Genomic DNA, 12,216 nt, shown 5'->3' with positions numbered 1-12,216 from the left:
CGCATGAGCAGTCAGATTTTCAGGAAGATGAAATTGCTTTACAAGTTGCTTTACGTTGCACTGACAGAGATAGGTCTTATAACGATGATGGATAGGAAAGGGCTAGGATCAGGCAGGAAGCAGTCGTGGCCTTGATACAGGAAGATGAACACTGACATTCTGCGAGTCGCAGCATGGAATCTTAGAAGTCTGAATTGTAATAATAATGTTATTGGCTTTACATCCCACTAACTACTTTTACAGTTCTTGGTGATGCCGAGGTGACGAAATCTAGTCCCGTAGAAGTTATTTTACATGCCGGTAATTCTACTGACATGAGGCTGAGGTAGGGGTAGGCCAAGGTATGAATATGACAAACAACTTAGAGTTGATGTAGGATGTAGTAGTTTCATAGAAATGAAAAAGTTAGCAAAGGATAGGGTGGCTTGGAGGGCTGCATCAAACCAGTCTATGGAGTGATGACCGAAACAACAACAATAACAACTCTGTATATTATGGTTTTATTTTTTTGACAATGTCTGTTATATGTAAAATACTTAAGTGCCCTACACACATACGAACATGGTTCCTGAAGTTGGTTTGCGAATCACGTTCACCTCTGTTTCGCTACACACACGCTTGCCCAGCACGAAGAACTCAGTCTCACACTTGTCATGGGAATTAGCGTTTTGAAAGTTTTGGCTGCTGTTATTGTGCTTGACGAATTGGGTTATTTTAGGAAGAAGAGAAAGAAAAGGAGCGTGCGGTGTAAGGATTGGTTACGAGGACAAGTGGTCGCATAAGAATCGTTTAAACGTGCTCAAAGACACAAGTGAAGTAAACTTGTGTCCTCATCCTGAGGTGGTGCAGCTCTTTTCAGACACACCCCCAACAGAGCTGAGCTGCATGTGCCATTTCAACCACATACCAGCCCTCCTGCCATTCTTAAATTTCTGGCATTATCGGGAATCGAACCGGGCCATCGAGGATGGCAGCTAATAGTGCTAACCGTTACGCTACGGGAGCAGACAAAGACACAAGTGAAAAATACTTACATAATTTTCTGTGAATGTCAGATGTGGAATATAGAAATTAGTTAAAAAGCAGAGCATTTGGATTATGTGAGTTATTTTAATGTCTCGGGGAAAAGTTACCTGGCAGGACCGAATAATATTCTCAATATAAAATGAACAATATGAAACATAATGTATTGAATTTTTAAATGCTTGTTAGAATCAATTTAATAAATACTAATATTTAAATGGAACAAATTATTACTGTCATCATTTGCGATTCCAGTAGTTGTCTTTCCTCGTACTGGCTGTCATCATCTGGCTCCCTTTCTTCACTAGCAGGAACATCAGTGTTGGATTTTAAGTTTTGTATTTCCTCCTGGTCGGTGAGAAATGAAAGAAGACCGAAGTACCTCAGGTATCTTCCCCCGTGTCATTATCAGTAGATCCTGTAATGCCTCCTCCCGCTTATATCTGTCTGTGTATTCACTTGACTTTACTTTCCAAAGACAAAAGCCACTGCATGGCTCTATAAAATGTGTCAAGAAGCTAGGATGCAGGTCTGCCATCCCAGCTACTCTACTTGTCAGCCACTCTCTGCCAGTGCCTGGTCTCATATTATCAACTCAGCTGGTCAAAACCAGTTTGTACAGTGGACAGGAAGACTATGTTTGCACCGTCCACTGCACAGGAGTTACTGTTCCAAAGGAAAGCAGGCTTAATAAGAATTGACAACTAGGAATTAGTTATATTTTCATCTGCATTAATAATAAGAGCCACATTGTGATATCTGGATTTCTTCATTTCGACAATTACTTATAAACTGTATAATTTATAATTTATAAATTGACCTTTTTTCATGAATTATTAAGAAAAGAATATTCATTTAGGATGGAATATTGTACTAGTGTTTCCTTGACAACTGCTTTCAATTGTAGAAATAATTTATATATTTTCTCTTGAGTTTTTTGTTTGTTTTAATGTTATCAATCTTATGTTAATTTTAAGGACACTTCCTCTTAAGCATTACTTTGTCAATTTATATATTTTTCATCTAAACAGTGTTATGTGGCTGAAGATGTTGATAAAATACGAAACATGTACCACTTTTAACCATTAAATTGCATTAAGCAATCATTGTATCGACTAGGTGGAAAATAATAATAAATAATTGTGAATCAAACATGGTTTGTCGCTGGCAACTCCACAAACTAAGTTTTCCAACTTGACAGAAATCCATGTTCACCACTTCAGTACTTTTGTGAAATAGGGCTCCATGCTGTACTGGATATTTAAAAATAATAATAAACAGACACACTTCTCTCTACTTAAGTGTGCCAATACATCAGCTGTTCACAGTATGTCCTTAGAATTGAACAAGTTCTTAGGTACCATGTAAAAATCATCGTATCTGTAGACAAGAACTGAGTTAGTTGCGAGGTGGGTAGTGGAGTTGAAATTGTACAAGACCTTATATAAAATGTATCCTTACATCAAACACAAAATTCACACAAATGGACTGAATGAATTTTGGAATCACATCTTCAGTTTTAAAACTGACTTTCAGTGGTCACTAAAGTATTAACAAAAAAATTAAATTTACTACTGTAAATTTTATAGTCTTTTATATTTGTTGACAGCGACAAGCCAGAATCTTTCACAAATGCGAAAGTGGTGCTCAAGGATCTAGGCTATCCTAATCCAACCGATCAGGACTGCACGGACCTGCGATTTGTATGCGAAGCCGTCTCGATGCGTGCAGCAAACATGGTAGCGGCTACGACGGCTTCCTTGCTTAATAGGATGGATTTTGATACTGTTACCATCGCTTGTGACGGCTCCATCTTCCGTTTCCACCCTGGCTTTCAGGATCGCATATATAACAAAATCAGAGACCTACTTGATTCTGACATCAAGGTATGTTACATTATTAAAATATTACTATAAATATCAGATTTTTAAATCTACCACTACCACCTTACTCTGTGTTCCAGGTTTTGATTTATATTCAGAACATCCTAAGTAATCATCTACTTTGATTTATGCTATGAGGGGCTGATAATCTCATTGTTTCATCTCTTATGGCTAAAGCGAGAATTTTGCTATAAATGCCTTTTTATCTTCAACCCAAAATTGTAGGCTCATAACTCTAAAATCTGTTTCAGTTGATTTGTGAAGGATATACATACACATATTTCATGTATTAATGCCTGTTTGCATGTTAAGTGCCTAAAACGACAAATATTAAGTTTTCAAACTTTTTTTTCCACCCATCTCTACTTTGTTAATTTTCTTTACCAGATAGCTGCTGAAAACGTGCATTCTTTGCAGGTAGCTACCAAAGACAGGCACTTAAATGTGATTAAAGGCAATCTGCACCCTGCACTGGCCAACCCCAAGATTCTCAGCAGTCTCACATACATTTCTTTCAAGTCTGAACAGCTGCCTTCCTAAATAAAGTAGCTGGACGAGAGAAAATTACCTCTTGTGACGCTGTAGGGATTGTTTGTAAGGTGGAGGTGACCATTACTAACCACAATGGAGTGATAGGAGATGAGATCAGTGTCAAATTTCACAGTATAATGCCGAGAAATCCCGGCTGGAAGGATGCTTTGGCCATTGCTGCTGATCTCGAAAGGAAAGACGAAGCACCACCACCAGGTTTCACCCCAGCAGAGCTAGCTGCTCTTACATACTGTCCCTTGACCTCATGTGAAGTGGGAAGTTCATTTTCTCAATTTAAAAATATATTAGCCGATAACAGGCAAAGTTTTACTATTCAAAATTTGGAAAATTATCTGGTTATCCATTGTAACATGTGCTGACTAAGATTCATTTGAAGTATCCTGTTGACATAATTATTGTGTGGAAGAGATAACAGTATCTTTGGTTGTATTAATAATATTAATGATAATTACTTTTACTTATTTTGATGACCACTTGTCCCTTTAGCTGAGAACGAAGTGACATGATTGACATTTAACGTTAAGAATTTCATATTTAGGTTCCGTATTGAATCAAGATTTACATCAAAGAAAGGACGATAAGTTCCACCTTTTCAATACTATATATTGTGTGAAAGTTCTACATTTTTGTTAAAACATCACAATTTTTGTATATTTGGTACCGGTTTCGACAGATTCTCTGTCATCATCAGCCAAGGACAATTATATAAAGACAAGTTGCATTGCTCATGACTCTTATGTTAAGATTACAATAGTAGTTTAAAACATATACATGATATGGCTAAAATAATATTTACACGTATAGATTGAAGGTCAGTAAGATAAAATAGTCGTATGATTGACATGCCGAGTAATTTTAAATACTAAGGAGATGGTATATTCAGGTTTTTAAGTGCCTATTTTATGATTTTTAAATGCATATTTGCCTGCCTGAAAGCCTCCGTGGCTCAGGCACCAGGGCGTCGGCCTCTCACCGCTGGATACCATGGTTCAAATCCCGGTCACTCCATGCTTGATGTGTGCTGGACGTTCTTCTCCGGGTACTCCAGTTTTCCCTGTCATCTTTCATTCCAGCAACTCTCCATTATCATTTCATAGCATCTATCAGTCATTAATAAATCACTTTGGGAGTGGCGACCCTTTTGTACTAATAGCCTATATCTGATTCATTCATTACATCCCTGACCCGGTCAAAGACTGGAAAACAGGTTGTATGTTTACATTCATTTTCATTTGCCTGCCTATTTTGGGTATTTTTAGTGCTTATAAATCCTCGTCTTACTTCATCGTCTGTTTACAGTTCTACTTCCCCAGGTACTGTTGATAAGCCTCTTCCACTCCCCTCTATTCATATGTCTTGCTCTTCATGACATCATCTAGTGACCTTCCTTTGATTGCAATATCGGTCTTGTTCATGTCTTCCAACCCTCCGTTTTCCATCTACCTCTCTTCCCAGCTGTATTCGGGCTGTCCTCGTAAGTTCCATTCTCTTCACGTGTCCAAACCTCTGCAGTCCTGACGTTCTGACACTGTCTAGCAGACATGACTTAATCCCAGCTTCTCTCCTCACCACTTCATTTCTTAACTTATCCATCTTTGTTTTCTGGATGGTGGACCTCAGGAATTTCATCTCTGATGCCTGAAGTCTCGACGCGCCTCTCTTTGTGAGGGTGCTTGTTTCGATACCAAAAGTTAAGATTGGTATGAAGTAACTGTTGAACATAGCTAGTTTTGCTTTCTTTGGGATATTTTCATTCCAAAAGAGGGTTCTTACTTGTTGGTACAAGATGGAACTCTTTTGCACCTATTGGTGATTTCTTTGATGGCTAGGTTATTCTTTGAAACTATGCTACCCAGGTATGGGAAATTGTCTACAATCTTCAGTGTGTACTCTCTCAGTATGATTTGGTGGTCAGTCATTTCTGTTCACTGTCTTTGTCTAGCTGATTTTGAGGTTAAATTTCTGGAATTTTGCTATCCACTTGTTGAGTTTTGTCTGTACTTCTTCAGTTTCATCGCAGATCATGATGTCATCAGCAAAGGTATCCGCACTGGGTTCACCTGATGTTTCCTTAACGCTCTTCATTATATCGTCCATAATTGTGATAAATAATAATGGGGACAGTACACTCCCCCGCTGGACTCCACTCTTCGTCTGGAACCATAATGAATGTCCCTCTCCATGTCACACACAGTTGATATAGTCCTTGTCAGGCACTTTCCTCTTCCTCACTCATTGCCAGATCTTCTCTCTTGCAATACTGTCAAATGCCTTTTCAGTGCCTTTCTCCCAGTTTTTTTCCATTAGTATTTGAGCATTGAAGATAATGTCTATAGTTGATTTGTTTCTTCTGAAGCCATAACGTTCTTCGTCCAGCTGTGATTGTAAAATGGTTTGTAATCTCCTCTCTATGATTTTCTTAAGAATTTTTAACCCATGTGACAGGAGAGTTATTCCTCTATAATTGGAGGGTTTTCGCCTATTTCCCTTCTTGAATAGCGGGATGATGATGCCCTTGCTCCAGTCTGGAGGTATCGTGTTATCTCTCCACACTGCATTTAGCACTCTGCGCAGCCACTGTAAACCTTGTGGTCCTGCAGCTTTGATCATATCGGTATTTACTTCATCCATTCCTTATTTATGACAGTAATAACCACCACTATCATAACCTTTCCTTCCATTGCTTACCTCCTTGCAGCTAACTACTGAATCTTTCACATCTGCTGCTGATGATACATTAGCCCTGAATTAGTCCTTCAAATACAAAGCGTAAAAAAAAAATAGGATAATAAGAACTTGCATGGATAAACTTTATTTGACACGCAGCTATAAGGATTCTCAGTAGCAGGGCAATGATACAGTTTACTATTCAACCATGGTCACCATTCTTGTCCAAGCACTTGTTCCAATGGTACACCAAGGCATTGGGAGAAATCTATGTTCAGTCTCTGAAGCCAACATCATGACAGCATGCTGAACGGCCATACCATCATTGAATGGTTTATGGTGCTGCTTCAGCAGTCCGAAGTGAAGGAAGTCACTGGGTGTGAGGTCGGGGGTTGTAGGAGGATGGTCCAGTACCTCCCACCAGAAGTGCTGTTAGTTGTGTGTGGTCTGGCATTTTCGTGCAGCAACACAACACCCATTGGCAGAAGTCCAGGGCATCTTCTGTGAATAGCTATCTGTAAATCTCCCCTCTGTGCGTGTGTGTCTGTGTAGAATAACACCCACAGTAGATCCTGCCTTTCATAAGAGGCAACTAAAAGGGCCCCAAGGGCTCTTAACTTGGGGGTGTCAGTTGGCTACCGTGAGGACCTTAGCTTAGTCTTCCTTGGTCAACTCTTGTTCTTATCCAAACCTGATGGTATAGTTCCTGCCATGAAACCACATACAGTGGTGAACTCTTTCTCCCCTTTTAATACTGAATGTAGTGACTTACACTTATTTGCTGACTGTTGGATTCGATTCACTGTTGCTTAATCTTGCAGGTTGGCACTGTGAGTCATGATCTTTTTCATGATTTGCGAGATTAAAGGGCCACTGCCGTGTTGTGAAAAGTCACTGCTATTACATTTGGAGGTATAAGTAAAGCATATTATCTTTTTTGTAGGATTGTAAATCTATTTAGATAATACCAGGCAAGTAGAATTGTGGCATGTTCAAATAATGCATTTAATAATGTAGTTGGTGTTAAATGACAAACGCAGCATTTTATTAATACGGTCTTAGTTTGTCCAATACGTATGTGTAGAATTCAATTAGGATGTATAAGAAGCAAGGAAAATCTGTAAGAACTCTTCCAAAAATGGAAAGCAACGTTACCTCCTTAAGGATAATTCAGTTGAAATGAAAGGAAATTTTGTTATCAACCTAACTTAACCTCGTCTTGCTAAGACTTCAGTACGGTTTGCAGACTTAGCCTTTGTGTATTCTTATTGACTTGCAGCATATGTACATGTAATATATTTGCTTCTGTGTATTATTACAGCATGGTTGCACATAAGCCCAACAAGTAATAGCAAGTTTCAAGAAAGGAACTGAATTATTTACACCATACAAACACCAAAGAATACAGTCGTAATAATGAGTATATCAAAATAAAGGCAGAAATATACGAGGGTTGGGGCAAAAGTCATGGCAACAATTTTTTTTCTTGAAGATACCAGTCCGGTTGGAAAATGTGACATATACAGACGAATGGACAAGGTGTTAACTACATGTGTGGACAATGAATAGCACTGAAATATCGTAACACACTCATTTATTACGGTAGTATACAGGACAATATGGCCTTCCCAGTGCAAAAGAATGACAACACAGTACACATAAAGTTGACATGACAAACCTGGGCCTAAAGACCCTCAAACTAGTCCCCTGCTACTGACACCACACGCTGCCAACCTTGTGGGAGGCGCTGAATACCATCTGCCTCAGCATTTGCCGCACCATGTGTGAATAGGGTCACCTGTTGGCGCACAGCATTAGCAATATCCTCTCGTGTTGCAAACCGCCTACCACGTAGTGGTTCCTTAATCTTTCGAATGAGATCAAAGTCACAGGGCAAAATGTCAGGAGAGTATAGTGGGTTCTACAATTCTTCCCATCCCCAATGTCGCGCAGTTGCAGCTCATTACGCAATATCCTGTGGACGGTGCGCTTCTCGATGCCACTTGCTCTCTCAAACTCTAGTAGCGTCCATTGTCTTCATCCACGTCGGTCCGCACACTGACAGGTCGTCCCGAACGTTGCTCATCACTGGTTGACACACGTCCTTGCTGAAACTTTTCTACCCACCGTGCTACTGTACGGTATGATAGAGCATTATTCCAAAGGGCTTCCACTAATTCACTGTGACATTCCATCGCATTTCTCCCTTGGAGAATGGCTATTTTGATGTAAGCGCGCTGCTCAATACGGGTTACTTCCATCTCGCACAACACTCACCAACTGACTGATTTCACAGCCCTCGCTGCGCTACTACCAGCTATCACAGAGCCATTTGTTGTTCTGCATACACACAATGCATATACTTTTGTGATCCATTCACATATCTATAAGAAAAAAAATAGTTGCCATGACTTTTGCCCCAATCCTCGTATAACATTAAATTGATTAAGGGTGAGAGAGAGTGTTTATTTGCTTAATTCTTCATTGAGTTTCAATACTAAATTATGAATATCTTGATTGATCACTTACTTGGGTGAAGGAACCTCAATTATTGATACGTTGAGGTTAGTTTGTTGATGATTATGTCTTGTGATTTTAATATGTTACTAGTCAAGTTGGCAGCAGTGATGAGCCATTCAAGAAATACAATAGGGCAGCGATATATCCGTACATTAAATAAAATGAAACTGTTGGGATTAGGGTTTAGATTTGAAAGATTCATACATTTTTATACATAAAATTCCAAACAGTGCACATAAAACCATTTGGCATGATAAATGTTTTGCTGACAAGTTGACATCCTTTTGCTGCTCCTACTACTGTGCTGAGTTACATTGCACAACCCTTTTTTTCTTTCCATTACCATTTTTATATCAAACCAATGCTATTAAAGTCAATTTAATAATTCAGTGATCAATATCATATATATTTTATAAGTATTTGGTGGTCAGAATGGGATAATATATCAGTGAAACTTATATACGGTATTAATTAAAGATGTTATCTTGAGGAAATCTTAACTCTTAGTAATTTATTTAACCCACGAGTGGTCGCATGTGAGACTTTCTCTCACATTAAACTTCATTTAAAATAAATATATTTTCTGCAACTTTGCGGGGCGTACGAAGAAACGAATTACGGAAATGATACGTAAAGACTGCACTGTACAGTTTAGATAAAAGAAAATTATTATTCGTATATTACAGAAACAAATTTCCCCTTAATGGAAATTAGTCATTAGTTCAGTCACATGTAAGTACATAATATTCACAAGAGTGCCAGGCTGAATGGCTCAGATGGTTAAGGCACTGGCTCTCTGAGACCAAGTTGGCAGGTTCGATCCCGGCTCAGTCCAGTGGTACTCGAAGGTGCTCAGATATGTCAGCCGTAGCTTTACTGGCATGTAAAAGAACTCTGGTGGGACAAAATTTTGGCACCTTGGCATCTGCAAAAACTGTAAAAAGTAGTTATTGGGATGTAAAACCAATAACATAGTTATTAATATAGAACTTTCTGACAGTCGCAATACAAGAACAAGAATAAAGTGCAATAGGTCTTCTCTCTAACATTTGAGTTAGCTAGAGTTTGTAACAGCGTTTATTTCCCAGCATTCTTCCTCGACTCATAATTTTTGAAGACTTGTATATCATTAATTGCAAATGGAGAATGTTACGCGCACAACTTTAGTCAAATACTAATGCCTACAACAGGATAAAGTTTCCCTCTCGACTTCAACATAACACCGACGCCACTGATCGCGCGATGAGAGAGCCTCTCACACAGGGTGCACAAACTCGTACAAATCTTTGTTCCGACTAGTGGAGGGGATGTTTACCCTTCAAATGCGAATCGCCTTTTCCTCGTTCGTGGCTCAGCGTTGATATAGACTTAGCAACAATAATACAAATTTATGAATATCTGTGTAAAAATGTATATGACATAAATGATCAGAAATTTAATTCTATATAACTTAAGTTACATAGTATTTATTGATAGGACTACTAATAATATAAATATTTGAGAATTATATTCTAGGCCTTCCCCTAAACTACCATTTCACTCAGCGTGAATAAAATTATTTATAGCCTAGATTGTAGTGGCTCATCCCCTGACTTTACATACCGATTTTCATTGGCTCTTCAGTTGTTTTCTCTTGATGCGTGTAGATATACATATAGACAGATATTATGGAAAAGTAAAACGTGCATTTCCTTGTTACTGTGGATACATCCGATATATAAATATCATTCTTTTCAAATTCTGAGAAATGTACAGACAAAACTCTTCATTTTATATATATATATATATATAGATAATGTTGAGCCAGCCCTGTGGTGTAGGGGTAGCGTGCTTGCCTCTTACCCGGAGGCTCCGGGTTCGATTCCCGGCCAGGTCAGGGATTTTTACCTGGACCTGAGGGCTGGTTCGAGGACCACTCAGCCTACGTGATTAGAATTGAGGAGCTATCTGACGGTGAGGTAGCGGCTCCGGTCTAGAAAGCCAAGAATAACGGCCGAGAGGATCCGTCATGCTGACCACATGCCACCTCGTAATCTGCAGGCCTTCAGGCTGAGCAGCGGTCGCTTGGTAGGCCAAGGCCCTTCAACGGCTGTAGTGCCATGGGGTTTGGTTTGGTATAGATAATGTTGGTGAATACAAATGTAACTGTTATATCAGTTTTTTACTCGCAATGGTGAATAGAGGCCACAGTGTATTTCCTTTTCGCTATTTAACCCTTTAATGTTGTTTATTTTCTTTATCTTTTCCTCACATCATTCTCCTTGTTTACTTTTAATGTGTTCAGGTGTTATTGTTTCCTTTATTCTATCTTTGATGACCTGGTAATAGTAGATATGTGTGTTCCAGTTCAACTTGATGTTGTCCGAGGATGGCAGCGGACGAGGAGCCGCTTTGGCAGCTGCAGTAGCTGCCACACAAACGAAGGAAGAAGTCGCCCAGGATAACACCATCAAGCTTACGGATTTGCTATTTTGAATTGAACACGAAAGTGCAGCAAGAAAGTTGCTGTCTCAACATGCATATCGTGGCTAATTTCACAAAGATTTATACTCACCATACACATTCTGTAAACTAAGGAAACGTATTGGTTCCTAAATGGCAGTCATCTTCTGAAAATCCTGTCAAGTCCATTCTAAAATACAGCAGATCTTGCAATAATCTTCGATGAAATGGAAATCAGTCGATTTTGCCAATTAATGTTGTATTAAGGTATATGCTGTACAGTTACAGATGTTAATGTAATGGAATAGTGAATAAGAAAATCCAGAGGAAAAAAAAACAAAACCATCTGAACATTATTTATGAAATATAAGAAGACATTTTTCCTTCTATAGACTTTGAACTTAATAGTTGGGATGAAAATTCTTCTTGCTTGAGACTGGCAATCAAAATCTCAAGAATCTCAAACCCCTCTCAAGCCACACTCTCTGCACACATGTGAATCACAGCACAGTGTAAACATTTCTCTTCTCAAAGCGCAGGATTGAGCTCTTTTAACCCTAGAACTGGCAACTGTTGAATATTTGACATGTTCGTATTTCATCACGTAATTTCTTCAATTCTTCAACAGATGTCACGATAGTCTACGTTTTGTCATTCTCGGTGTCCACAGCAGCCATGAGTTCAGTTTCATTCATAGTTACAACCTCTTTGGGTTCAATTTCACGGAAATAAATGAATCGACCATCTGTTTCAGTGCCATTGCTGTAGTGTTTGTAAATAGACCTTTACAGGCTCTGCTTTGCTGTTCTGTTTAATTTTATTTCAGTTTTCCAATCGGTGCAAATTACTGTATTTACACGAATAATCCCCACATATATTTTTTAACAAATTGAGGCATGAAATTGTGGTGCGGGTTTTATTTGCGTCAAGGTTGGCGACATGCTCCTGGCTCACGTAGTTTTTGATGTTGGGTATACAGTTATGCTTTATGTAACCGCAGATGGAATAAAACTGCCCCTATATGTCATATTTAAACAGAAAACTATTCAGACTTTTAATTATAAACTGCCTTTACATTTTAAAAGAATAGTATTTTACACAGTAATTTTAATTCAAAATTTCTCTGCGT

General features: G+C 38.7%; 1 protein-coding gene across 1 annotated transcript in view; it reads left to right on the top strand.

The window, feature by feature from the left end:
• Nucleotides 1-11,815, top strand: part of LOC136884126 (hexokinase type 2) — a 92,161-nt gene extending 80,346 nt beyond the window's left edge. Inside the window, exons 9-10 of the mRNA XM_068229799.1 lie at nucleotides 2,633-2,909; nucleotides 10,992-11,815. Of these exons, the coding sequence (XP_068085900.1) occupies nucleotides 2,633-2,909; nucleotides 10,992-11,120 (406 nt within the window). The 3' untranslated portion in view covers nucleotides 11,121-11,815. The remainder of the gene's footprint in view (nucleotides 1-2,632; nucleotides 2,910-10,991) is intronic.
• The last annotated feature ends 401 nt before the right edge of the window (nucleotides 11,816-12,216 follow it).

This window comes from Anabrus simplex, chromosome 12 (assembly GCF_040414725.1).
Source record: "Anabrus simplex isolate iqAnaSimp1 chromosome 12, ASM4041472v1, whole genome shotgun sequence".
NCBI lineage: Eukaryota > Metazoa > Arthropoda > Insecta > Orthoptera > Tettigoniidae > Anabrus > Anabrus simplex.
Note: the sequence above shows the minus strand (reverse complement) of the source record. Positions and strands in the feature narration are given on the sequence as shown.